Source organism: Zalophus californianus, chromosome 7, assembly GCF_009762305.2.
Source record: "Zalophus californianus isolate mZalCal1 chromosome 7, mZalCal1.pri.v2, whole genome shotgun sequence".
In the NCBI taxonomy this organism is placed as follows: domain Eukaryota; kingdom Metazoa; phylum Chordata; class Mammalia; order Carnivora; family Otariidae; genus Zalophus; species Zalophus californianus.
Window position 1 is genome coordinate 78,701,694 of NC_045601.1, and position 27,563 is coordinate 78,729,256.

At 33.7% G+C, this 27,563-nt stretch overlaps 1 protein-coding gene across 4 annotated transcripts in view; it reads left to right on the forward strand.

Annotated features, from left to right (window-relative positions):
• LOC113927426 (pleckstrin homology domain interacting protein) overlaps positions 1-27,563 on the forward strand; it is a 138,112-nt gene that overhangs the window by 60,939 nt on the left and 49,610 nt on the right. For 3 of the 4 annotated variants that reach the window (XM_027603247.2, XM_027603245.2, XM_027603244.2), the window contains exons 14-20: positions 561-714; positions 1,143-1,277; positions 13,024-13,152; positions 14,732-14,957; positions 18,757-18,894; positions 19,551-19,734; positions 23,994-24,111. In XM_027603247.2, the coding sequence (XP_027459048.1) occupies positions 561-714; positions 1,143-1,277; positions 13,024-13,152; positions 14,732-14,957; positions 18,757-18,894; positions 19,551-19,734; positions 23,994-24,111 (1,084 nt within the window). The remainder of the gene's footprint in view (positions 1-560; positions 715-1,142; positions 1,278-13,023; positions 13,153-14,731; positions 14,958-18,756; positions 18,895-19,550; positions 19,735-23,993; positions 24,112-27,563) is intronic. The other variant, XM_027603246.2, reaches the window with a different exon arrangement.

The following is a 27,563-nucleotide window of genomic DNA, read 5'->3' on the forward strand; positions in this document are numbered from 1 at the left end:
GAATGACTTTTTTTAGTTCGGTTTGTTAAGGAAATGATAGTACTATAGGAATATTTGTAAGTTTTGCTAGTTTTCTTCAGAAAGTGGGACATACTGTATTGTTCATCTGTCAGAGAGAGATGATACAGTATGTCACAGAGGGATGATATGGTATATCTAATGGTTTTCTCCAGCCATGAGAAATTATATTTCACCTTATAACTGTTATTTTGGTTTTAGTACTTAATAAGTTAACTCTAGGGCATGATAGCAGCAGTGAAAGATGGAGAGTGAGCAGCCGTGGCACAGAACTCTTGGATCCAGATAGAGTTAATTGATAACATGCTCAAGGTCATCTATTACTAAGGGCTTAGGAGTGCTGAAATCCTGGATTTGCTGACTCTGCAGTGATTTTTGCCCTCATTCTTTGTTGATTCAAATTATTAATTACTGTTAAGTGATAGTTATCCATGTAATGAATATAAATATAAATTATAAGAAAACACATTTAAGTTTTTGTCATACTAGTATTTTAATACATAATATCAGTGTAAACAAATAACTGCCTCCATCACTTTCAGCCAAAACCTTCAAGGAGTAGAAGATAAAATCACAAAAATGAAAGTAACTATGGTAGCTTGGGATCGACATGACAATACGGTTATAACTGCAGTTAATAACATGACTCTGAAAGTTTGGAATTCTTACACCGGTCAACTAATTCATGTCCTGATGGTGAGAAAAAAAGACTCATTTTTATTTGGCATAATGAAGCTAATAATAGAATGGACTATTTTCATTGAGAAGTAAAGTCTTTTTAAGAAGTTAGCTTAAAAATCTTGCTAGATGGATAATAGGTCTTTGTGGGAGATTAGAAATAATTTTAAAATGTAGTTAAACTGGTTTGGCTTGGAACTCTAGATCCTTGCTGTTATTTAGTATGTAGGGCTGCATCAATATTATTCTCAGGTTTCACCAAATGATAGCAAAGCCTTGATTGGTGGTATTAGCTCAGCTTCATTATTATACATTGATAAATTTGAAGATTTTTGCTACTTCATTAATTCTTAGATTTCAAATTCTAGAAGTGTTGCCATATTGATGCTTGATTGAATTTCCTTTTTTTGAATTTATAATTCTTTGCCACTTCAAAAATATTTCAGGGTCATGAAGATGAGGTATTTGTCCTTGAGCCACACCCATTCGATCCGAGAGTTCTCTTTTCTGCTGGTCACGATGGAAACGTGATAGTGTGGGATCTGGCAAGAGGAGTCAAAATTCGATCTTATTTCAATATGGTAATTATCAGTCTCTTCATTTTATAGCTGTTAAAGATTTGGGGACTGCTTGCAGGTACTCTGCATATCACAAAGGAAATCCACTTAGGAGTCTTGTTTAGACGCTATTTTGCCTGTAAGTTTGAGAAAGAGTTCTGTATTGTACACTTAGGTTAAATTTAAAAGAAAATTGTGTGTATTACAATACAGTTATATTGGTGATAACTAATTTGGTTTTTAAAATAGTTTTAACAGTGGTACTTGAGAAACTCGCAAGTATGAAGATATAATATAGATAAGAAAAATTTTGGAAAACCATGTGAAGAAATTCTGAATATTTGTATTGTGTTATTGTACTTCAAAACTCCTCTTGTACAGTAGGAACTGATTCCAGTAAACCCATTTTACTTACTTATTTTTTAAAGTTTTATTTATTAAGTAATCTCTACACCCACATGGGTCTCAACCTCATGACCCTGAGATCAAGAGTCTCATGTTCTTCCAACTGAGCCAGCCAGGCGCCCCCCTCCTAATACACCCATTTTAAAATTAAAGGCATTCTTGTCTTTTATCAAATTATAGTATGTTAGATATTTATTGTGTGCAAGCGCTTTCCCCTCTACATTTTGCTTCTTAGGTAGATTTTTAGTACATTTTTTTGAGTATTGGAATTGTAGTGGTTTAATATCACATACAGATTACTGTGCAGTGGTACCATGTCTGTGTAACCACTATATGAAGTATAAAGTTTTCCTCAAATACTGCTGTTTATACAGTCACGTATTTTTAAATCTGTTTCCTATATATCAGGGATACCTTTCAACAAAATAAAGAAAACTTGTATTTCTACTATTTCAGCATCTTTAGATTTTTTAAAAAATCAATTACAGAAACCTCTAGTAATGAATTATGAAGCATTACAATTAACAGTGTGTGCACATTTTGCAAAAGAAAAATTTCAAAAGTGTCATTTGTGAAATACAGTGGTGTGTGAAAAAATTTCATGAAAGTGATACTATACTTAAGTTACTTCTACGTAGTAAGAAGTAATTAATAAGATCAGTTAGAGGGAGGAGTAAGAAGATAGAATTTTCATTAGTGAAGGAATTAAGTTGGCTGTCTTTATGGATGCCTTTGTGTACATAAGGTAAGAATAAAGATTTGTCAAATTCTTATTTTTTAAAAAAGATTTAATTATTTGGAGTACAGTTTTAGTGACAGATGGATTTCCTTAGTGATATGTGTATAGAGGAGATTTTTTTAAAGCAAATACTTAAATATGCTGGTAAAGAATTCTTTCTTTTTCTATCCTTGTGTTTCTGGTTTGCTCCCTTTTGGGACATCTCTGTTTAAAAAACATCTTAGTTATTTCTCAGTTTGTTTTTATAGCTTCAAAAGAAAACAATTTGTGGCCTATACATATATTAGTGACTTTTTTTTTTAGTAATTTCATATTTTTAAAAGGCATTGGTGTGTTAGTAGAGTGGAGGGAAAGTTTTCTCTCGTACTTGAATACTGCTTTCACCTTTAAGCTACAAAGGTGAATTTTTCCTCATCAGGTAAGTTGATAACACTAATATTCCACCTTATGTTATAGAAATTGGAATACATTGAGATTGAAGTGATTTGCTCTTAGACCATCACAAATTCGTGATATAGCCAGGAATAGAAGTCAGCCATATTATATGTATGTTCTTTGAAATTAGCTAAGGGATTAGTTACATTACTGTCATAAAAATTGTTTTAATAAGAGTTTTAGATAAAGATATTTTTCCTGTTCCAAGAATAAGAGAAAAGCCTCTAAAGGGCAGAAGAAACAGCTTTATGTAATAAGTGGAATTGGATCGTATCCTTAGAATATTCAAACTGAGAAAGACAAAACATAGACTAAAAAGGATTTAAAATATATCCTGCGTTTAAAAAAAGTAGAAAATGAACTATACTTTATCTAATTAAAATAAGGATCCTCCTTTTAATTTTTTGGAAGATTTTTAGTGACTTCCAAAATACTTCTATGTATTACCTCATTTGGGTCTCATGAAAACTTTGTTTTATAATCAGGGTAGATTTTATTATTACTGGTTTTATGAATGGAGAAACTGTACAGAGATGAATTGCTTTGCCCAGGTTTACTTAGGTCACACAGCTCTTACAGGGGGACTTGGGGTTTAAACCCGTATTTTTTTGTCCGTTGTTACTGTGTTCTTAATGCTAACTCTAATTAATGGTTGGACATTGTACAGCTAATTCTCCCTAGTTAGTGATATGTCACCCCCTAGTTAGTGATAAGTCACCAGGAGAAAATGTTTTTATAATGGTATCAACTTTTAGTAGATCTTTTGAGATCTTATAATTTAGCTTGATGATTTTTTTTCTATCTGTCTCTAATTTATAAGTTATCTAAGTGACCTACTTTTTGTTCTTTGCTTTTTTGTTCATTTCATTGTTTTATCTATGGACAGATGGAAGATAAAGCATCCAGCACTGCCGTTAAGAAAATAAAAACAGTTTGAGGGGGGAGTAGAAGCTTGTGTTCACTGTACCCTCTCCTGACTGTTGAATTTTGGTTATAGTAGTTAAAACTATTTGGCTCTGTGTAGCAAGCCAGTAATTTTTTGAGTTACTAAAATACCATAAAAGTTGGAGAAGTAAAAATTCAAATGCTGATATTAAACTGTGCTAGTAATCAGAAGTTCAACTTAGTAAATATTTTTTGAACCTTCTGTAGAGGGACTAGTTATAGTGCCTTGGAAGATTTAAGGATAAATAACTGTAGTGGAATACTCCCTGTTTAGACTAGAAATGGTAAAAGTTTAGATGAAGTATTATTAAGACTTAAGTAACATTTCATTTCAGTTTTAAAATCAAAGCTTATAACATGAATAAATAAATTCCCCATTAAACAAACCTACAGCCAGAAAGTAAGACATGTAAGCTGCCTTTAAAATAACAAAAATTTGATATATAAATTCTTTAAAATACAGGTTATCAAGTATATTTTGAAAATACTGCTTTACTTTTGGTTTTTCTTTTTATAATAATTAGATTTTCCACTTGAAATTCATAATACCTTTGCAGGAAGTAAGAAAATCATGTAACAAATAATTATTTTGTTTTAATCAGCATATTACTGTAACTTTCTAACCTATTACAAAAATTAAATGAAATTTTAGAAATTATCAAAAATTCTATATCATCAAAAAGCCTTTCACAGGCAAAAAGTTAAATTTTGTTTGATATATTAAAATAAATTTTAATTAAAAAATTGATACATTTAATAAATTTAAAACACAATACATTGATATATTAGTATTGCACTGATACTCATCATTCTGGTAATACTAAAATTATTTTTTTCTTGTATCAAACCTTGACTTACACTTTTAAAAAAATCTGACACTTTATTTTAGGACCACCTAAATTTGTAAACAAGGTTTGCAATTAAGAATTGCGATAAAAATTTAATTCCTTGTTTCCTTACATAATCCCCTAATTATTTCATTTCAAAATCTAATAAATAGATTCTCAACTTGCTAGTAGTATTGTCTAGAAAAAGTGATGGAATTACTTTGTTTATCTTTACTGCTAGATTTCCTCTTAATAGAGGATCTGAATGATAGAGGGGTAGGTGTTGGGTTTGCTTTTGTTATATACAAGAAGTATATGACAAGTGAGATGATATAACACAGCATAAAGTGGAATAGACAGTGTATGTTCCTTGCTCCCTCCCCACCATTGTTTCATCTTTAACTAAAAATGATCTTAAACTTTTAATGGCATTTGCTGGAAAAGTATATAAGGTAGGAACCTTGAACCTTTCTTCTTTTTTTTGATGAACCAAAGAATGAAACTAAAGAAAATATTGTAGAGAAGATTATGATAAGACAGCTTTATTATTTTTTAAAACACATATATATAAATTCCAGCCCTTAAGCTTTCTTTATCAACATTCCTCTAAAAACTATGTCAATTATTCATGTTATAGCTGAACAGTCCTCATATAACTTAAGTATTTAAGATAAAAGTACATTTAGATATTTTGTTGAAGGCAGATAGTATATATTAAGAATATTCCAAACTATTCAGATACAGTGCAGCAAGCCTAGTACAGCTTTGAGAGTTGTTCTAAACCCTAGTAAAGGTTCTGAAATTTCAGTTAAATGTTAAAAGGCAGATAAATTCTCAGAAATAACTTGAAAATGTGTGCAAACTCTCTGAACTGAATTTGAAGGATTTTGTGATATTCCAATTCCCTGAAAGAGGGAGGCAAGTTTGGGAGTTTAAATATAACCATAAATGTTCCTTAATACAAAGTTGTCTTATGGTTCTTTTTCCCTTAAATTAACACGGGATAGCTAAGTTTTAACTCTTAAGTTTAAATGAATAATAAATTAATTTGAAAAGAGACTTTCAAATTTCTTAGTTACTAGGACATTTGATTATTAGTACGTAAAAGATGTCTGGAGTGGGATTTGTAGACCCCACATTAGTTGCTTTCCTCATGTTTCTGGCGCTTTTGCTTTATCTTTCCTGTTCCCTTTTTTTCTCTGTATCTATTATTCTAGCTGTGTTTATGACTCCCTCTTTTTCCATATCTTTCTGTTTCTGTCATGTTACTCAAAGCTGTAGTTTGTTGCCTCTTGTCTGGTTTTGATTTTAATTGAAGAGTACAATGTCTCCTTCTAGAAAGCAATTTTACTGAATTTGAGTTTTGCTTTACTTCTGTTGTTTCATGAGTAAATTCTGAATAACAATTTTTATTTATTTAATTAAAATTTTCCTTATTTTTATAATTAACCTTTCTTTTACTTGAGATTTTTAAAAAATGTTCCAGTGTCCACTAATCCAGAACAATATATTTCTCCTTGCAACGTTCCAAACAAGCAGAGGCTGCCAATCCACCACTCAGAATTTTTGCACATGCATACTTCTGACAATATGTTCTCAGTGTGACCTCTAGTTTAGTTTTAGACAATTGTAGCTGCATATATCTAGGAAAGGCAGAAAGAGAAACTCAAAATAGTAATCTCATATCGTGTTCTCTTGTGAATCAAGATTTCAAGATAAATCTCTCTTTCTCTCCTCCTTCCTTTTTTTGCTTTCATCCTTCCATCTCTTTCATTACCTCTCTCTCATCATCTAACAAGATGCCATATATCTGCACTCTATGTTAAAAGGATTCTTTGATGCTTCCAGTCCTTGTTTCAGCCTCTCTGGGTAAGGAATTATCTTCAGTCTTCTGAGTATGAACTGTAGTTATTGTCACTTTCTTTCAGGTTTCTGGGGTTCTTTAGATTCTGTCTGTCTCTTTCTCATCTTCGGTATCAAAAACATACCTTAAAATTTGTTGCCATGAATGTGAGTTTGTCTCTGTATCTTGTCATCTTGTATTATATTTAGTGAATTACTTCATGTAATTCTTTGACATGGTCTATGAGTTACTATCACAAGGGTGTTTGAGATTTGATAGTTCTACAGGGAAGTTTGTACAATTCTACAGAATGTAAACATACAGGTGAAAGACACTTCGATTAAGCAAATATTTGAGTGTTTGTTTTGTGCATAAGGACAAACATGGGGACAAGGAAGAATAAGAGATGGTCCTTGTTTTTAGCCAGCAGTGGTAGCATGGCATATGAGAAAAGATAATTGCTATATCTGAAGCTGGAGGGATCACTTCAGGGTGGATGGTCAGAAAAAGTTTTCTTGAGGAGGAAGAACTAAAATTGTGTCTTGAGAAATAAAAATTGAGTCAGTAAGAAAGATACTTAATTTTATAAATAAGAGGAATATTATAAACAAGTAACAAATGTTAAGATGTGCAGAGAGTAATTTAGAATGTTTGGAAGAGATTTTGGTAAGATGAAAAGCATGTAAGTTGAGGTGGATTGTTGATGGCCTTATGTTATCTTGTTAGTGTAAAGAATAGTTAACATAGTGGGATTTTTGGCAGATTATATTTATATTTTAGAAACAAGGGAATAAGTTTGATTGCCAACAGTAGTATTTCAGGTACAAAGTTGAATAGGTTGGGGAATAACTACTTATTATCAGTGAAATCACAATGAAAATCTATAGGGGTTGGGTGGTAGGAAATTTGTGAAAGAAAAATATATGTGTATAGGACTTGGTATTTTGTGACTGATAGAAGGATTAGGGCTGGATAATGACAGAAGATTTAATAATTGAAATTAAACTGATTAATGTGTGTAGAGCATTGTATTAAAAATATTAATGGAAATATGAGTGATGTGAAGAAAAACTGATTTTTTTAGTTCATCTTTATTTGTTTATTGTGATGTAGTGTTGGATGACCTGTGTGGAAATGGCCGGGCAGCACTTGGAGATAGAATACTTAGAGGGGCTAGGAGTGAAAAGAGATGTTGAAGTCTTCCATGTAGAATGCTGTTTACATCATGGAGATAGAGCAGTGTGGAGGGCTTAAAACTAAACTTTTAGAAGTAGTCATATTTAGCAAATGGAGATGAGATCAAAATCTCTAGAGAATGTGTTAGGTACTATGCTAATACCATTTTAACAGACAAAGGAGGAGAATAGATTACAAGGAGGACTGATTAATAATATTGCATCCCTCAGTGAAATTGGAATATGGGTAAACAGAATGCTGTTAGATTTGAAGATGAGTTATTTTGATAATAAATGTTCTTTTGATGAAAATTAGAGCTGATTCTTCAAAATCACTTTATATATCTGTTGGTTCTATCAAGCCAGTTACAGCAGTTTCCTTTTTTACACAAATTTACTTAAATAGCTGTCTTTAATTCATATGTAATAATGTTAACTATAAATTAAAGAATCTTCAGTATTAAAGGAAACATTCATTTACTAAAGGTCTTTTAAAGTAGTTTGATGACATCTAGACTATTAGAGTGGATAACTTCCCTTAAGATATATTTTTTGTTTATACTGTAGCTATAATAATGATTAGAAAGTGGCAAAAGCATATTTTAATCATATATATGACAACAGTATCTAGTGTATTTTCTTAATTAAGTTTATTTCTCCCCAGGTAGATAAACTTTAAAAGTTCTTTATACATAAGGATTTTGTAAGGGTGATTCTTAGCATAAATTCCATTTCCCAGCTGCTTTATTCTTGGGATATGAGTCTATATCACAGAATCATTAGGGTACTTAAAAGATTCGTAATTTGGGGCACCTGGGTGGCTAAGTCGCTCAAGTGTCTATCTTCAGCTCAGGTCATGATCTCAGGGTCCTGGGGTTGAGTCCCACATTGGGCTCTCTGCTCAGCAGGGAGTCTGTTTCTCCCTCAAATAAATAAAATCTTAAAAAAATAAAAGTTTTAATTTTATTTTAAATTTCTAGGTAAGATGCTCCCTTCTAAACAGCGGTATATTTTTATTTTTTAAGATTTTATTAGAGAATGCATGTGCTAGTCAGGCGAGGGGCAGAGAGAGAGAGAGAGAGAGAATCTCAGGCAGACTCCCTGCTGAGCGCAGAGCCCGAGGTGGGACTCAGTCTCATGACCCTGAGACCAGGACCTGAGCCAAATCAAGAGTTGGACACTTAACCAAATGAGCCACCCAGGTGCCCCAGTCTCGCTCATTTTTAAAAAATATACCACTGTTGGGGCGCCTGGGTGGCTCAGTCAGTTAAACATCTGCCTTTGACTCAGGTCATGATCCCAGGGTACTGGGATCAGGCCCTGTATCGGGTGCCCTGCTCAGCGGGGAGCCTGCTTATCCCTCTCCCTCTCCCTCTGTCCCTCCAACCCCCTTCCTCTCCCCCCGGTTGTGCTCTCTCTCAAATAAAATCTTAAAAAAAAAAAAAATGAGATCAAAAAATTGACCCTGGTCATAGACATGGAATAATTCCTTAACAGGATGATTCTGCTTAAGACCCATGTCCCTGATTTCTGTTGAGTCTCTCTAAGATGACATACTTGTCATATTCACCTGTATGTATGATCCTCAGGATTGATGTAATTTAGACCCTGTAATTTTAGTCTGCATTCTAGTACTTTTAGCGTACCTCATTTCCAGATTTGTCTAATTCTTCCAAAAAGTCTTCCTGAATATCAGATGTTAGAATTTTAGAACGCAGTATGACTCTGATGACCATTTAAATTATCTCTGTCATTTCACAGAGAGATTAGGTGATTTGCCCATTACCAGAGAAGTCTCTTGGGTCATAGGCCTCATTTAGTTATTCATCTTTAATTATTTATCTTTCTACCTCACAAAAATTACATTAGAAGTTGTGGATAGTATTCTGCCTTGAAAAAGGTACTAGCATACTTCATTAAATATGACATCATCATCAAAGCTCTTTTTGTATTTTTCCAAATTCATTATAAACCTCTAAATTAATAACATTGTACTACTCATTTCTTGGAATTCTTTCTAGAATTCTTTAGTCAGTATGAGAATTTCCCTATGAGGAATTATTACTACAACTCATCTAATCCTTTCATCTCTTGCTTTAAAAATAAAATAACTTCTGTATCATAATTGCTGAATAAATTTTTTATTTTAACTCCTATTCTCTGAAATTTTTGCACTTATTGGTAAATACTGCAGCCTGGATTTTCTCAGCTTTCCTTAATTGTGATTTAATGTGTATGAGTTTTATTGTGTGGTCTGTATTTACATATGTCCCAAATGTTTCTTAAGCATGCTTGATTTTATGAGAGGTAGTTCATCTGAAATTCACTTGGAATATTTGTCATTATTATCCTTTCTTTCTGGTTTTTCATTTTCTACAGCATACATTAAATACTGGCATAAGTTATGTACAATATTAAATTTTATGTTGACTTATTCTTGGGTTAAGCATTACATTTAATTTTATGATAGGCCCATATAACTTTAATGTGGCTAGAGAAGATGTTTCATCTTTTTTTTTTTTAAGATTTCATTTATTTATTCGAGAGAGAGAGAGCGCCAGAGGAGGAGTAGAGGGAGAGGGGCAAGCAGACTCCATGCTGAGGGCGGAGCTGGACTCATGGATTGATTTCAGGACCCTGAGATGATGACCTGAGCCGAAACCCAGAGTGGGACACTTAACTGAGCCAGCCAGGCCCCTCTTCATCCTTTTCAGTTTTGAATATAAGCTTGTTTTCTAGTTATACATGAATTATAGTGCCTTCATTATTAATTTTTTTTTCTTTTGGAATTCTTCTATATACTTTAAGCCTGATTTAAGAAGGTGAAATCATTTTCAGAGAGAAATACTTTACTTTCTTTTTTGTTTGGCTTACCTTAATCACAGTATAATCATTAAAACAGTTATAGTGTATTTAGTTATATAGAGAAAGTAAAGTATTTTCCTCCTTTGTATCAGCTGGAAAGCCTAGTCTGCATTTTGTAGTTACGTGTTTATTATCAGAGGAGCCATTACTAAAGATAAATTTGACATTTTAATAAGATTATGGACAGCTTTTCTGATTGATTCATGAGTAGATTCTTTCAGTGCCTCCTTTAGTGAATAATGGCAAATAATGTGCTTTTACTTTTTTCTGATGTTGTGGAAATGAACTTTTGTCTATATAAAAGTCACTTTGAAGTTACACAGATGCCTTATACCAAGAAAATTGATACTGTCCTGCCATATTCAAATGTCATGTGTTACATAGTGATCTTCAATAGGGTTGATATTTTTTCTTTGCTTTTTTAGAGTTTTATAAGTTCTACATCTCTGAAGTATTCTTTTAAAGATCTACTAACTGTAAATTTGGCAACATTGGTAGATAGCATAGAAATAGGGTTGATTGATCCTCATATAGCCTGCCCCACAATAAAAAAAAAAAAATATGTAGAGCAAGGTTGCCTAAACATCATGTGAAGGCTACCATGCTCATGAACATCTATCAAATATCCTTTGTCATTGCTGTGTCAGACTTCTTTCAGATCTCTTCCTCTGTTCTACTGTGTACTTAGAATTGTAACCATAGGCTTATAGCAATAGTATTACATTTCTGGAAGCATTTATTATATTAAAGTAGATTTATAAGTTGTTGCTTTTTTGTTTTTCATCTTTATGAAATTTTGAACTGAAATAAATAAAAACAGCACATAGCCAAGGCAGTTTGAATTCTTAAGTCTTGAATTTTTGATGTAAAATTCTTTCTAGAGATAAGTTTTTCAGGTGGTTATTTATAATAGTTCATATAACTTTTTATTTTGCCTAGAAAACATTGAAAAAGAGACCTGAATCCTGACATTTCTGCGTTTGTACAGTATCTCATTTTTGGCAAATTCTAAGATATATTTACTAATGCTTGTATGCTAATTTGGAGAAATAGTTCTTTCTCTTTTTTGAATAGTTTTAAGCTAGATAGACTTGGAATCAGTTCCCTTTGCGTGCTGTCTTCTCCAACTTTCTTCACAACCAAGAGATGATCCTGTTTCATTTATGATTTCATTTTCTTGCTTGTATGGTAAATCTTTAAGTGTATCAGTCATTAGATAAGTTTACCGATTTTCTTCCATATGATGAATTTTAAGGAAAGTTACTCTTATTTCTTTTCCATTATTATCACTATCCAAAATACATTACACCAGTGCACTCTTTCCCTCTTCTCAACAAGCTCTAAAGAGAAACTAGTTTTCTTTTTGAGTCAATCCCATTTGTGATAATATATTAACTTCTTAGGCAGGACCCTTTCTTTTAGAGTGATAGTTTCTCTTTTGACCAAAATGCAAACTTTCCTTGAGAAATCAACTATTCTTCTTCTAAATTTTAATTTCACTTCCATATTTGGTGAACAGCACATCCATCCCTATGCCATATTTTTAACACTAAAGAAAGAAAATTACCACTTCTCTCTTTTCTAAGCATTTCCTGGAATATTGGGATATTGCTAGTAAAATTCAGTTGTTCTAGATCAGTGGATACCGGAACAGAGAGGAGGTATTTCTTACCTGATAATGTGTGTGTGTTCCGATTCTGCTAATCCAGAAATCCAATCGCATTTGTTGAAAATCATCCTTAGTTGTTATTTGTTAGGGAGTCAACTCCCTATTTTAGTTGTTTTCTGAAATTCAGTCCCTAGATGTGCTTTAGATAGGCTAGAACTTTTACCTCTTTCAGAACACTGCTACAGAAGTTTCAACTGGAACATAGTCTGAAGAAGCACTGAGAGCAAAAAAAATTCAGAGTGGTGATTGGCCACCTCTGTTTGATTGACAGGTTGCAGGGAGAAACCCATTCGTTCTGGATTAATGGAACTGGAAAACAGAAAACAATTATCAGGTAAAAAAAACCTTTTCTTTAACCTTTGAAATTCACCATTTGAAAGATGAGTCAGACCATCAAGGGAATTTATTACCAAAAAGAAAAAAAATTAGTGTCTTGTGAGCAATGATCTCTGGCTACTACTTCCGAGAGTTAACAAAAAAAATCGCTACAGTTACGACACATTGTCAGCCTTTGCTGAAAGGGCTTGATTAAATGCAGATAAGATGAAATGTAAGGTGCAATTACATTGTAAATGTGGCTTAAAGACATGAAGCAGAATTCTCTGGGTGGGGGAAATTGATGTTTTATTTCCTGAATTGTGTCTGGTCTGTGTGTGCATAAAGAGAACACTTTGTTTTTCAAGGCTATTAATCTGGCACTTTTGATGAGTATTCACAAATTTTGTTACTGTACTCTGTTATACTTAACCTTCACTTCATTGGGATGTATACTTCTACATCTCTTTTATCATAAAATTTTAGTAACGGCAGTGACCAGTTCTTTATATTTAATGGCAACTTTCTGATTGTTGGTTAAATATATTTCAGATTGAAGGCCAAGGACATGGCGCGGTGTTTGACTGCAAATGCTCTCCTGATGGTCAGCATTTTGCATGCACAGACTCTCATGGACATCTTCTAATTTTTGGCTTTGGCTCCAGTAGTAAATATGACAAGGTAGCGTATGATGATTCTGTATCTTTTTTTTTTGTGTGTGTGTGTTATTTGTTTTAAATCCATGGATGGTTAGGGGTTGTATTTCTTCGGGAGTGGATGAGCGTCATTTTTATGCTTCAGTCTCAAGCTTGAAGAATCACTCATATTTTAAGTATTCTAGAGACTTAAGTTTTAGAGAAGATGGTGAACGCAGCAGTTCTTAAAGTCCTATTCTCTGTAACAGACATTAGATAATAATCAGATCTTATTTAATCATCTTTACATTTCAGAAGGAATAACTCTACGTAACCTGCAAGAGAAATCTAGATTGTAATTCTAAAGCCTGGAATGGGAGAGGTGGTCCATAGAGAGACTCTGAAATTATGTAAAATGTTTTATTTATATGGATAAAGAGCACTTAATCTGGGGTATAAATCTGTGGCTTTCATGAGGTTCTCAAAAATATATGGCCTACTGATAGTAGCTAATATTTTTAAATATTGAAGAGCTTATCTTAGTGATTAAAAGACCTAAAAATTAAATAGTTCATAGTTTAAGAAATTCCAAATAAAACAATAAAATTTTGAAGTTACAGGGGCACCTGGGTGGCTCAGTCGTTAAACGTCTGCCTTCGGCTCAGGTCATGATCCCAGGGTCCTGGGATCAAGCCCCGCATTGGGCTCCCTGCTCTGCGGGGAGCCTGCTTCTCCCTCTCCCACTCCCCCTGCTTGTGTTCCCTCTCTCGCTGTGTCTCTGTCAAATAAATAAATAAAATCTTAAAAAAAGAATTTTTTTTTAAGTTACAGATGTGTCAGGCATGAGTTCGTATAAATAATTTTGTGTTATTTCGAAAAATCTAGAGAAAATGCTTATCAACTCTTGCAAAATCATGCCATGTTGATTTTTATGTTAAGATATAAGTCAACATTTATTGTATACTTAAGGGTTTTCTTAAATTGTATAAGTGATTTCATTAGAGTTTAATTCAAAGAATAAATTAATTGATTTCCCTTTGCAAAATGCTGAAACAGGTAATTACTATGTTTAATAGTTTAAAAAATAAGATAATGCATGGTAGTCCTATGAAAGTAGTAGTAGTACCACTGAATGATTTATACCTAGATTTGATTTTATCATTTAATTTGAAATTACACAACTTTAATTGTCATGTTAGTATTTTATGTATACAGTCTTTTCCTTGTTGCAGAGAAAATTCAAAGAAGCTGCTTTTCTGATCATAAAATTTAATGTAGAAGTGTAATAAAGACTTATTTACCATTAACTCAAGAAAAGAATATTTTTTTATGTTGTTGCCTAATACCATGGTTTACATTAAGACATTGCCTTCCAGGGCACCTGGGTGACTCGGGTTGTTAAGCGTCTGCCTTCAGCTCAGGTCGTGGTCCCAGGGTCCTGGGATTGAGTCCCACATCATGCTCCCTCCTCAGCCGGAAGCCTGCTTCTCCCTCTCCCACTCTTCCTCCTTGTGTTCCTGCTCTAAATAAAATCTTTAAAAAAGAAAAGACATTGCCTTCCATTAGAAATTTATAATGATAAATTTTTTATTTTTCCAGTCTTTTATGGGCCTTTCTTTTTACAGATAGCAGATCAGATGTTCTTTCATAGTGATTATCGGCCCCTTATTCGTGATGCCAACAACTTTGTATTAGATGAACAGACTCAGCAAGCACCTCATCTCATGCCTCCCCCTTTTTTGGTTGATGTTGATGGTAATCCTCATCCATCAAGATACCAGAGATTAGTTCCTGGTCGTGAAAATTGCAGGGAGGAGCAACTCATCCCTCAGATGGGAGTAACTTCCTCAGGTAAATGCTCATTTTCATAGACAACCAAATTTTCCATTTCTAATGATGTCTTATAAAATTGCTAATTGGGTAAAGCTTTGTTACTGTTTTGGACAAATGAGAAGTAAAATTATTTTTAAGAATTTCTTTAAAGTCCTTTATATAATGCTGAAGTATGTACTATAAGATAATTAAGAAACATTGGAGAGTTAAAGCAATAATCTTGGTCATTTATTTATTCATCTTCTCTAGACACCTGCTAAACTGGTATTAAGTAGGGAATTAATCAGACACAATCCTTGTTCTCATGGAGTAATATTAATAAACACAGTTATAAACAAATAGTTAAAACTTGTGATAAATGTTATTAAAGGGAAAAGTAGTATGTGAAAGAGAATAAGACTAGATAGTCTTATTCATGTTGAAGATTGTTTTAAGAAGAGATCAACTTTTAAAAATTTTAAGTAAGGTAGAAATGAAAGTTGAGAGCTGTTTTAGTGAAATAATGGAGGAAGAAAGTCAAATTAGTTGAAGAATTAAAAGGGAGTTGAAATGGAGACAAGGTCTGCAGACCTTCCCTTTTGACAAGAGATGTAGCACTAATTTAATTAGTGAAAGTAATGGAAACCTGTTATAAAAGGTTAAACCATTTTTGTAATTTATGAATCTTTGTTATATTTTAAATTAGAAAAATTTATGAAGGGGCGCCTGGGTGGCTCAGTCAGTTAAGCATCCAACTCTTGGTTTCAGCTCAGGTCATGATCTCACGGTCACAGGATCGGGCCCCAAGTCTGGCTCTGCCCTCAGTGCTTCAGAATTCTTTCAGAATTCTTTCTCCCTCTCCCTCTGCCCGACCCTGCTTGTGTTCTCATTCTTTCTCTCAAGTAAACAAATAAATCTTTTTAAAAAGAGAAAAATTTATGAAACTATTTTAAGTTCTGAACTCTAGCATAATGGACAAAATTTCTAAGTAGATATATGTAAAGGACACATAAGAGATTAATACATAATGAGTAACTTTTAAATAATTTAGATTCTGTAAGCTGTGCAGAAAAACCAGTCTCACTGCATTATAGAAGACCCATCTCTTATTTTCCTTTAAGGATTGGGCATGGAATTGCAATGAAGATGAACATTTTGGGTAGGAGGGGCTGCTCTTGAAGATGGCCATGCCCACTCAGGATGGAGGGTGAGGGGAAGCATTAGAAGAATAGTCTCTGCTGCTACTTGCAGAGAGTAGTACAATCCAGCAGGCCTGAATGTCTGTAGTATGTGAAACTAAAATGTCTTATACATGGACATAGCATGAACTCAAAGAATCTGAGAACAGGTAGTATTGAAGAAATTTAGGCAGGTATTCAGATTAGAGAAGTCTCAATTATTAGAGAAGACTTGATCATAGGACTGAAATAAAGATAAATGTCTTCAGTCTCTTAGAGGGGAACTGGCTAGAATCAGATCTTGCCCAGGTCTCAAAATAGGTTTCAGGCACAGGGAAATAAGGAAAGGACTCATTTATTAAAATATCAGTGCTACTTAATTATCGTGGCTATTAATTTTTTTCCTCCATTTAACTGTTTGTATAGGACTTTCATATATAATATCTCATTTAATCCTTATGGTATCCTTATTCTAAAATTTGAGAAAATGAAAACTTAACAAAATATGTCTTGTTTAAGTTACACTGTATGGAACCACAGGGACTCAAATGCAGCTCTGACTCTTAGTCCATTGTTCTTTCTTCCTTACTGAGCTTCCCTAGTAGTAAAAAAGTGTACCTGATCTTGAAAATGAATTAGATGCTAGTTATTAGTACAGGACCACAAGAGAACCTGTAACAGTAATTATGGCTTCAAAGTGAGTCATAGAATATTTAAGTGTTCTAGGTCACAGAATTCAGGGTAAAACATCATTTCTTGCATTATTTTTGACTTAACCAAGTACAATATAGGAGAGAAGAAAAATACTTTTTGAAAAAAATCTTTAGCATCGTTTGTAACTATTTTTCTATTTGTAAATCTAGATCTATGATAAAATTTGGGAAATCCCTTAGAATTAGGTAAAAATAGATAATGGATACTGTAATGATAAGTTTGCTTGAATGCAGTTGTGTTATATTTACAGTTACATTTATATTTGAGTAATACACTTTAAATACGCTTCTTCAGTTACAACTTTAGCTATATCAGATTACTCCTTGATGTTCAAACATGAGATGTTTTCCTAGCAGCATAACAGGAAAGAAGCATCCACAGGCATTTTAACTTTTACCTCTACTTTTACTACTTTCTAGCTTTGTGACCTTGGACAACTTATTTTATCCCATTGAGTTTTAGTTTTCTCTTATAAAATGAAATAACATTATGTGCTTAAGACATGTAACTTTCCCTTTCCTTTTATCTTCTTTACTACTTCGTTTCAGAATGTCCTTTGTATCTTCTCTTCCCAGCCCACTCTAAAAGTCTGATCTCATCACAGCATTTCTTGTATACCCACTCACCTGCTATTTTTGCTCCCTTCTCTCATGGCAGTGCTTTTCATATATCTCCTAATACACATTTTTTTAATTCATTCAGCAGGATTAAACATTTTTACATGCCTACCATTGTGCTAGATTTAGAATTATAGTATTAAATAAGGCATTCCATGCTTTTGCAGAACTAACTAGCGGGCTTTCTTTTTATATTGGGCTGAGTGCTAAGATGTATATATTGTTTGAGGAAATGAAAGAGGATAGCAACTAATTCTTTCAGGGGTAGTCTGGAAAGATTTCACAGAGGAAATATCAGAGAGATGCCATTTTAGTTGGTGCTTGAAGGATAAGTTAGTGTTTATCGCATTTATACTTGAATTGAGAGTATTATGGATAAAAGCTCCAAAGCATAAAGGTATTTGTCCTGTTAGGAGGGCAGAAGAATCAAGTGGTCCCATGTGACTGGTAGAGATGAAAGTTGATGCTGGAAAATTAGGGTGGGTTAAAGTACACCAAGTTACGCCCTACCTCAGAGACTTTGTCCCAACTCTTGCATTTTATCTGGGGTGTTCTTTTTCTTGCTCCTCACATGGATGACTAATTCTTCTTTTTCTTCCAGTCTTAGCTCAAATGCTGCCTTCTCAAGGAGGGCTTCTTTGACTTTTCTGACTCACCATAAGCAGTTCCCATCTCTCTTCCCCATTTTCTCTTTCTGTCGTCATCTTTAACATTTTTCATAGTCTGCATTTATATAAGGGTTTATTGTTCAGTTTTCCCATTAGAATGTTAGCTGTCTGAAGTCAAGGATCTTGATGTTCTATTCACCACTGCATCCTTACTTCTTTGGTATATAGTTCCTAATACATAATAGACACTCAAGAATTTGCTGAATAAATGAAGCTATAAAGGTTTTTTTGTTTTGGTTTGTTTTGGTTTTTGAGAAAGTGGGTAATCAGATTTGCCTTTTTTAAAAGAAACTGGTCTAAGATGAAATCCCACTTTTGCCATTTACTAGATATGTGACATTGAGTAGTTATTTTGGTTCTATAAGTGGAGATTAATAATATGTATCTAATTGCATTGTTGTGGGGATAATATGAATGCCTGAATCATAAACACTTGGTAAACCTTATTATCATCCTTGTCATGGTTTGTAATAAATTAGGATTGAGTTAGCATATTCCTGGTTGTGTATGTATGTGTATTTCAAGTTAATCATTTTAGATCTTTTTAGGTCTTGTACTGAAGCAAAATTTATGTTTAATTCTGGACTCAGTGAGTTTAATTAGTAAAGTGGTTTGACTAGTTGACTAAAGTGTCCTTCGCATTTTGTGTGATATTATATAGGACTGAACCAAGTTTTAAGTCAGCAAGCAAACCAGGAGATCAGCCCATTGGACAGCATGATTCAAAGACTACAACAGGAGCAAGACCTGAGACGTTCTAGTGAAGCCGGTATCAGTAATACCAGCCGTTTAAGTAGAGGTAAGGAGGGATTGCTTTAAGTGAAATATTTAAAAAATTGTAACAGTTTAAACTCTGAACAGTAAAGAAGTGATTAAACAAATTATGACACAACCATAAAATGAAACATTGGGCTGCCAGAATGATCATGTTTTTAAAAATATGTAATGCCTAAGAAAATGTTCTTAAGGTTTCCAGCTGCAGATAATGGGGCTTTAAATATATATATTCTTCCAGATTTCCTAGAGTAAACATGTAGGACCTAAAAAAACTTTAAAAATAAATTTATTTGTTAGTGTATGGAATCCACTCCACATTCTCAAATATCTCATGCCCTTATTGTCACATATTACTTTCAGAGAAAAGTTTAAGCAAATTCATGAACCATAAATATTCTTGGCTTTGTCTGTTTTTGCTTATTACATAGTTTTCCCAAATACAAAGCATTTTTAAAAATTAATGATTTTACATGTTAATTCTGTCAACAGTTATGATTCATTATCTAATTAACTGAATAGCCATGTTTTGTTTTCATTAAACTTTTGCCTGTGGTTTGGTTCCTGATTTGGTAATTTACTTGTTTGCCATAATATAAAGTTTCATGTGGAAGATAATACAGATTTTGTTTTCTGTTAAGCTAATGTTTCTAAATAGAACTTACCATATTTTTCACTTAGGCTCTGTAAGTTCTACCTCAGAGGTTCATTCACCACCAAATGTAGGACTAAGGCGTAGTGGACAAATTGAAGGTGTACGGCAAATGCACAGCAATGCACCAAGAAGTGAAATAGCCACAGAGCGGGATCTGGTAGCTTGGAGTCGAAGGGTGGTGGTACCTGAGCTATCAGCTGGTGTAGCCAGGTAAGGGGAGTTGTGAAGTTTTATGTACCACCGTTGTTTATGTTCATTTTTAAATTATAGCCTTCAAAGTACCTTTTCAAGTTTGTAATTTATTTTAAATTTATCTTCAGAGCTAGGATTTTAAACTAGTCATGACTCTGGAAGAAAATTAAGTTTCAGTCATGTCCTTTTCTAGAATAATTCATGTAAAAGGTGGGGGGGGATGTGTTAAGATGAGTAGCATGTTTTAAATCCTAGTTTGTCTTGTTTGCATCTTAAAACACATTTCATGAAGTTTGTTAAAATTTTTTATAGGTTTTACTAACTATTCATACCATATTCAGATACTTCATAGTGAAAATACATGGCATTATTTGTTGTAATACATTACATAAACATTTTTTATATATTAAAATGATTCTTTAATGATTATTTTTTATATTTGTATACATTTATAAATTAAATATTGATGTAATTCTATTCTCAAGGTCTGTGTTGTAAAGGAACTTTATATCCAGTTCCTTTTGATTCCTTGTGATTTAGTAATGCAAATATTCATGAATGTTGTCCATATAAATCCAACTGATACTGACCTTTGAACAACATGGGAATTGGAATGCTGACCCCCTGCACAATAGAAAATTTGCATATAATTTTTGATTACCCAAAACGTTAACTACTAATAGTCTCCTCTTGACTGGAAGCCTTGATAACAAACAGCTAACACATATTTGTATGTTATATGTTATACGTATTCTGTACTGTATTCTTACAGTAAAGTAAGCTTGAGAAAAGAAGAAAAAATCAGAAGGAAGAGAAAATGCATTTATACTACTGTAGTATAAAAAATCCACATGTAAGTGGACTCAGATAGTTGTAACCCATTCATGGGTCAACTACATAGTATATAATAAGAAACATGAAGATCAAAATGTAAATTTGATTTTAGGAATTTTCTAGTTCTTAAACTCAAAAGATAGTAATTGTATAATTTAAGAAAACACTTTTAAATCAGTATTTATATAGTTTATGCTTTTTGATTGGACAGTACTTCAAATTTGTGTTAGGATTTAAGATTATACAAATAAGGTATAAATTTGAACAATAACTTTATGTGATAACAAGTATACCCAGATGTCCTTAATAAAAAATTAACTCTTACAATATATTTTTAGTTGGATTTTTGTCCGTTTTTTAATTTTTTTTTAAGATTTTATTTATTTGACACAGAGACAGCTAGAGAGAGGGAACAAAAGCAGGGGGAGCGGGAGAAGGAGAAGCAGGCTCCTGGCAGAGCAGGGAGCCCAATGTGGGACTCAATCCCAGGACCCTGGGATCATGACCTGAGCCACAGCCACCCAGGTGCCCCTGTCCATTTTTTAATTTTAATGTTAAGGTTTGAAGGGGGTGCAATAAGTAACACCCATCTCAACAATAGTTCTAAAGGAAGTGAACATACAAGAGAATGAGAGATGAAATCAGAATGGTACTTTTTGTTATTGATATAACTGTGAAGGATGTGGCTTTTATCTGCATGAAAGTGTGTTCCTAGTCCTGAACCCCAAACACAGGTAGCACTGGATCACAGTATTTCTCCCCATGTGAGGCAATGGGGTTTGGGTCTTTAAAATGCAGAACAAAATGTATACATTGCAAATAAGGGCATAGGACTGGGCCATACTAAGCTGGTTTTTCCTTCCAGAGCACACCAATTAATTAGTTCACTTCTTCCCCTGGAGAAGAATTGAGCAAGGAGGTTAAAAGGCCAGGAGTGAGTTGCTAGTTGGTAATGAGGGTCCCTATACGTGGAAGGAAATAGGAGGAGGGGGAAGATTTGTTTCTCTCCATATGTTCTTTACCTTTTTATCCCTTTTTCATTGAACTTAACCATTGAGCCAGTGATAAAGCAGGGCTATGACCATGACTTCAAAGGATATTTGACCTTCCTGGAGCTTTGCCCCCAGTACTTAGTACTCTAACTTTGAGAATGTTCCTGGGCTATGTCCTCCTCATAGGTAGTTTACAGTTTGCCCTTAGAAAGCTCTTAAGTGGATCAGACCTGTTACATTAATTAAAATTAAATCCAGTCACATTGATTGGATTCCAACAAAAGACTATTATCTGTAATATGTAAAGAACTCTCGAAACTGAACAGTAGGGGTGCCTGGGTGGCTCAGTCAGTTAAGCATCTGCCTGCGGCTCAGGTCATGATCCCAGAGTCCTGGGATCAAGCGCAGAATCGGGCTCCCTGCTCAACAGGGAGCCTGCTTCTCCTTCTCCCTCTCCCTGCTGCTCCCCCTGCTTGTGCTCTTTCTCTCTCTCTCTGTCAGATAAATAAAATCTTTTTAAAAAAAGAAAAAACTCAACAGTAAATTTAAAAATCCAGTCAGAAAATGGACAAAAGACACAGACATGTCATTAAAGAGGATATGCAGATGGGAAATTAGTACTTGAAAAGATACTCGACATCCTTAGCCATTACTGAAATACAAATTAAAAACCACATGGAAATAATCTCTATATACCTATTAGACTGGCCAAAATATAGTAACATACCCCAGTGCTAAGGAGGGTAGTGGAGAAGCTGCATCACTCATGCATTACTGGGGGAAATGTAAAATATTGTGGCCACTCTGGAAAACAGTTTGGCACTTTTTTAAAAACCTAAATGTATAACTACTATATTATTCAGTGATTGCACTCTTGGGCATTTATGCCAAAGAAATGATAACTTATGTTCACACAAAAACCTGTACATAAGTGTATAGCAGCTTTATTTGTAATAGCCAATAATAGAAACAACCCAGATGTCCTTACTGAGTACATAGTTAAACAGATTAGCTGTATCCACACTGTGGAATATTACTCTGCAATAAAAAGGAACAACCTATTGATAAAATAAAATTGAATAAATCTTGAAATTATGCTGAGTGAGAAACCAATCTTAAAGGTTTACATACTTTATGGACTATTCTTAAAATACCTATAAGAGGTAGAGAACAGATTAGTGATTGCTAGACCTTGTGGAGAGGAAGGGTTGAGGGGGAAGAGAGAAAGGTATGGGTATGATTATGAAAAGTACACCATAAGAGATCTTTGTGGTGATGGAAATATTCTGTATCATATCTGGGGTAATGGATACACAAACCAGCACATTGATAAACTTGAATAGAACTAAATACACAAACACACATGAGTAGAAGTAAAACTGGGTTCTGAATAGTACTGGTGCGTTGTATCAGTGTCAACATCAAGGTGGTTATATTGTACTATAGTTTTGCAAGATGCTACTATTAGAGGAAACGTGGTAAAGGAGACAAGGGATTTCTGTATTATTTCTTAAAACTATATGTGAATCTACAGTTATAAAAGTTTAAAGAATAAAAAAATTATGGTGAAACAAAAAATTAAGGCCATTCTTTTTGCAAGATTTAAACTTACTCATTTTATATTCTATTGAGAATTATTACCAGCTGTGTTAGAGATTCTGCAATTAAGTGAAATGACATTAATATACTCTAGTAATATCAACATTGTAGTATTCTTTCAAGTTTGAATATTAACTCCCTTCCAACTGAAATCTCCAGGGAAAAATTAAAGTTCAAAGATTAAATAACCCTGCAGGTCAAAAACTTTAAAGTTGTAAGGAATTAAAGTAAAAAACTAAAATTCTTTTGCCCTTGTAAGTTCAGATTCCATGAAATTAAAGTTCACAATTAATGTTCCTCAACTTTTTCTGTTGCTCACTTTTAGCTCGATGCCTGCAATGAGTTGAAGTTTTTTCAGTAGCTGAAGCCAGACCTGCTTTTCACTGGAGAGAATATAGTTCTTTTGGGGCTTTAGGAGTTATATTAATTCAACCTCAAGGTTCTCTTGTGCCTCTTTTTTTTAAGATTCTAGCTATCCGTATGGCATAAGAGATTATCACAGCCCTACACTGACATAATTTTCAAAAAATAAATCCAATTTCTCACCCTTAGAGCATTACCTTAGGAAGAACCATGTTCCCAGTACTGAATACTTGATTTGCCAGAGACCATAAACAGAAGCAGTAGTATCAAATTCAAATAGTCTGTCTATCCAGTATTCCAGTCATTTAATGCCAAATGTCCAGAGTTAACAATCTATGCACTTAAACTCAGGAATCTTTATCACATGCCTCCATCTGAAAAGAAAACATCAGGAGTGGCATTCCCTCTCTGACACTGAACATGCCTTTCAGAGTGAAATCAGTTGTGAAAAGTTTAGATTAACATGAATGGCTTTTAATTCTCTTTCAGTAGGCAGGAAGAATGGAGAACTGCAAAGGGAGAGGAAGAAATAAAAACTTATAGATCAGAAGAGAAAAGAAAACACCTTACTGTTCCAAAAGAAAATAAAATACCCTCTGTTGCAAAGGTAAATAGTAATTACTTTTATGTTTAATACTGTGCTTCATAAGTATAGTGACTACTTTAAGGCTCTTGTAATTAAAAATGTTAACATTGTAAAAAGAATAATGAAATAAAGTTGATATAGTTAATTCTTGATTATCTCTTTAGGTTATCTGTTACCACTTTAATTTTTTTATTTTACTGCCTTCTAGTATACCTTTTCCCCAAATGCCAATTGTTAACATGCCCATTAAATTTAATAAATTATATCATAAGCCTAAGCAAGATTTTTTATTTTTTTAGCTCTGCCATTGGTGGCGCACTCTAAAACAGTTTTTTGGTTTTGTGTTTTTTTGTCCTATTTTTTCTTTTTTTCTATTTTACACCTGTTACTATAGGTAAGACAGCTATGCTACTATAAATAATAGTTCTTATTTTCCCCATTAAAAGAAGTAAGTTGTTTCTATTAGTTTGCCTTGTTGGTTTCTCTGTCATCCTACTCTGGAGAAACTTGGGATCCAATGGATTTCAGTTGGTTTATGCCCTAATCTGGGAAAGATGTGTATTTATCTCCTTGAGTGTCAAGGAATCACAATTATCCATTCTTCCATTCTTTTTCTTTCTCAAACCACCTTAGTTTGAAAGCTTCAGAATTGAGGTAAACTACGGAGCGTCTTTTCATTTACAAGTCATCATCTAAGCACCTAGCCAAACAAAAAATAACTGGTCTCTTGACCCTGCTTTGTTCTCCTTTCTCTTTCTATTTGAGTTCCTTAAACCTATATATTAGTGTTCTTTCCTAGAACTCTTTTTTATTTTGTGACTCTTCTTTTTAAAGGACTCAAGTAGTCCTTTGCTATTTTATATTTTCCTTTATTAAGGGTGTCATACCCTGGGATCAGTAGGACCCCACAAAGGTTCCCATTAGTATAATCTGAGGTAATCTTTCGTTTTCTGGGCGGTTTTTTGTTGTTGCTGGTTGGTTGGTTGGGTTTTTTCCTTTGCTCAGAATCCAAGGATATGGCGATATAAACTCATATAGTGATGGTGAGAGTTTGTTTTGCTACCACTTTTTGGATAGAATATGGTAGTATCTATTAAAATCAAAAGATATGCTTACTTTTAGTCCAATAGTTGTACTTTTCTTCAAAGTTTTTTTTTTATAGAAAAGTACTGATAATGTATGTACATATATGTGTGTCTGTACACTCGGATATTTATAGTTTCTCTGGTAGCAACAACTAGAATGACTTTAGTGTCCATTGGTGGAAAAGAGGTAGGCTGTCGTGGTATCTATTTACCCAAGGAATATTATGCGGCTTTTTTTTTTTTTTATGTTACGTTAATCACCATACATTACATCATTAGTTTTTGATGTAGTGTTTCATGATTCATTGTTTGTGCATAACACCCAGTGCTCCATGCAGTACGTGCCCTCTTTAATACCCATCACCAGGCTAACCCATCCCCCCACCCCCCTCCCCTCTAGAACCCTCAGTTTGTTTCTCAGAGTCCACAGTCTCTCATGGTTCATCTCCCCCTCCAATTCCCCCCCCTTCATTTTTCCATTCCTGCTATATTCTTTTTTTTTTTTTAAACATATAATGTATTATTTGTTTCAGAGGTACAGGTCTGTGATTCAACAGTCTTACACAATTCACAGCGCTTACCATAGTACATACCCTCCCCAATGTCTGTCACCCAGTCACCCCATCCCTCCCACCCCCCACCACTCCAGCAACCCTCAGTTTGTTTCCTGAGATTAAGAATTCCTCATATCAGTGAGGTCATATGATACATGTCTTTCTCTGATTGACTTATTTCGCTCAGCATAATACCATCCGGTTCCATCCATGTCATTGCAAATGGCAAGATCTCATTCCTTTTGATGGCTGCATAATATTCCATTATATATATATGTATGTATATATATGTGTGTGTGTGTATATATATGTATATATATGTGTGTGTGTGTATATATATGTATATATATATGTGTGTGTGTGTATATACACACACACACACCCCATCTTCTTTATCCATTTATCTGTCAGTAGACATCTTGGCTCTTTCCATAGTTTGGCTATTGTGGACATTGCTGCTATAAACATTGGGATGAGTACCCCTTTGGATCCCTACATTTGTATCTTTGGGGTAAATACCCAGTAATGCAATTGCTGGATCATATGGTAGCTCTATTTTCAACTTTTTGAGGAACCTCCATACTGTTTTCCAGAGTGGCTGCACCAGCTTGTATTCCCACCAGCAGTGTAAGAGGGTTCTCCTTTCTCCGCATCCTTGCCAACATCTTTCATTCCCTGACTTGTTAATTTTATCCATTCTGACTGGTGTGAGGTGGTATCTCATTGAGGTTTCGATTTGGATTTCCCTGATGCCAAGCGATGTTGAGCACTTTTTCATGTCTGTTGGCCATTTGGATGTCTTCTTTGGAAAATGTCTGTTTGTGCAGCTTTTTAATGAAATGAGTTAGAACTCCATTGCCTTAGAGATATGTTCATGATACATTTTTAAGTGAAAAAAGCAAGTAGAACAGTAATGTTTATGAACTCATTTTTTGTTTTTCAAATTTTATGAAAATAAAGGTTTGAAAACAAACCTACGGGTGTACAAATTATGAGATGGCCATCTCTCATCCCAGAGCTGCAGTGTTTTTTCTTCTAATAATAAAAGATGCTGTGCATGTGGGAAGTATAAATTAATATAAAAACTGTTTAGGAAACAGTTATAATGTAATCTTTAGCAGCAGGTTTGGTCCCACAAAATTACAGTGGCTTAAGTAAATGGATATAATATTTATCTCTGATGTAAAAGCCTCAGTCACTTGGTCCAGACCCAGTATGATGATGTTGAGAACTGCAGCTCTTTGATTTTTCCCATTCTCTCGGGTGTGAATTTGAATTCCTGCCTCAAGATACCAGCTTTCTCATTCAAGGTGGAAGGTTGGAGGACCAAGTCAAAAATGTGCAGAGGGCACATATGCTCTATTGAGGAACTTTCTTTGAAGTTGCTCTGCAACATTGTACCAAATATCCCATTGGCCAGAATTTTAGCCCTATGAAATTCTGACAAAGAAAATTTTTATGTACGTGCAAAAAGAGAACAAATATTGGTTGAAAGCCAGCTTTCCTTTCCACTGTATTATTTATGAAAGCATTAAAAACATTAATGTTATTTGACACGGAATTTATCCTCAAGAAATATGAAATTGAGGAGAAAGCTTTACAAAATGGAACAAATAGCAATTTTTAATTAATGCATTTGAATTGTAGGTAAATATGTTAAATGAAAGAAGCAGGTGTACATTATATTCACATATTACTCAAAATTTATTATAGTTGAACAGTATCTCCTTTTTATACCTTTATGATTTCCCAAAATTTCTACAAAATTAGAAAGTCCTTCAGTAATCCTTTTAGAGAAAATCCAGATGGAGTGAATCTTCTATCCTTGTATGTG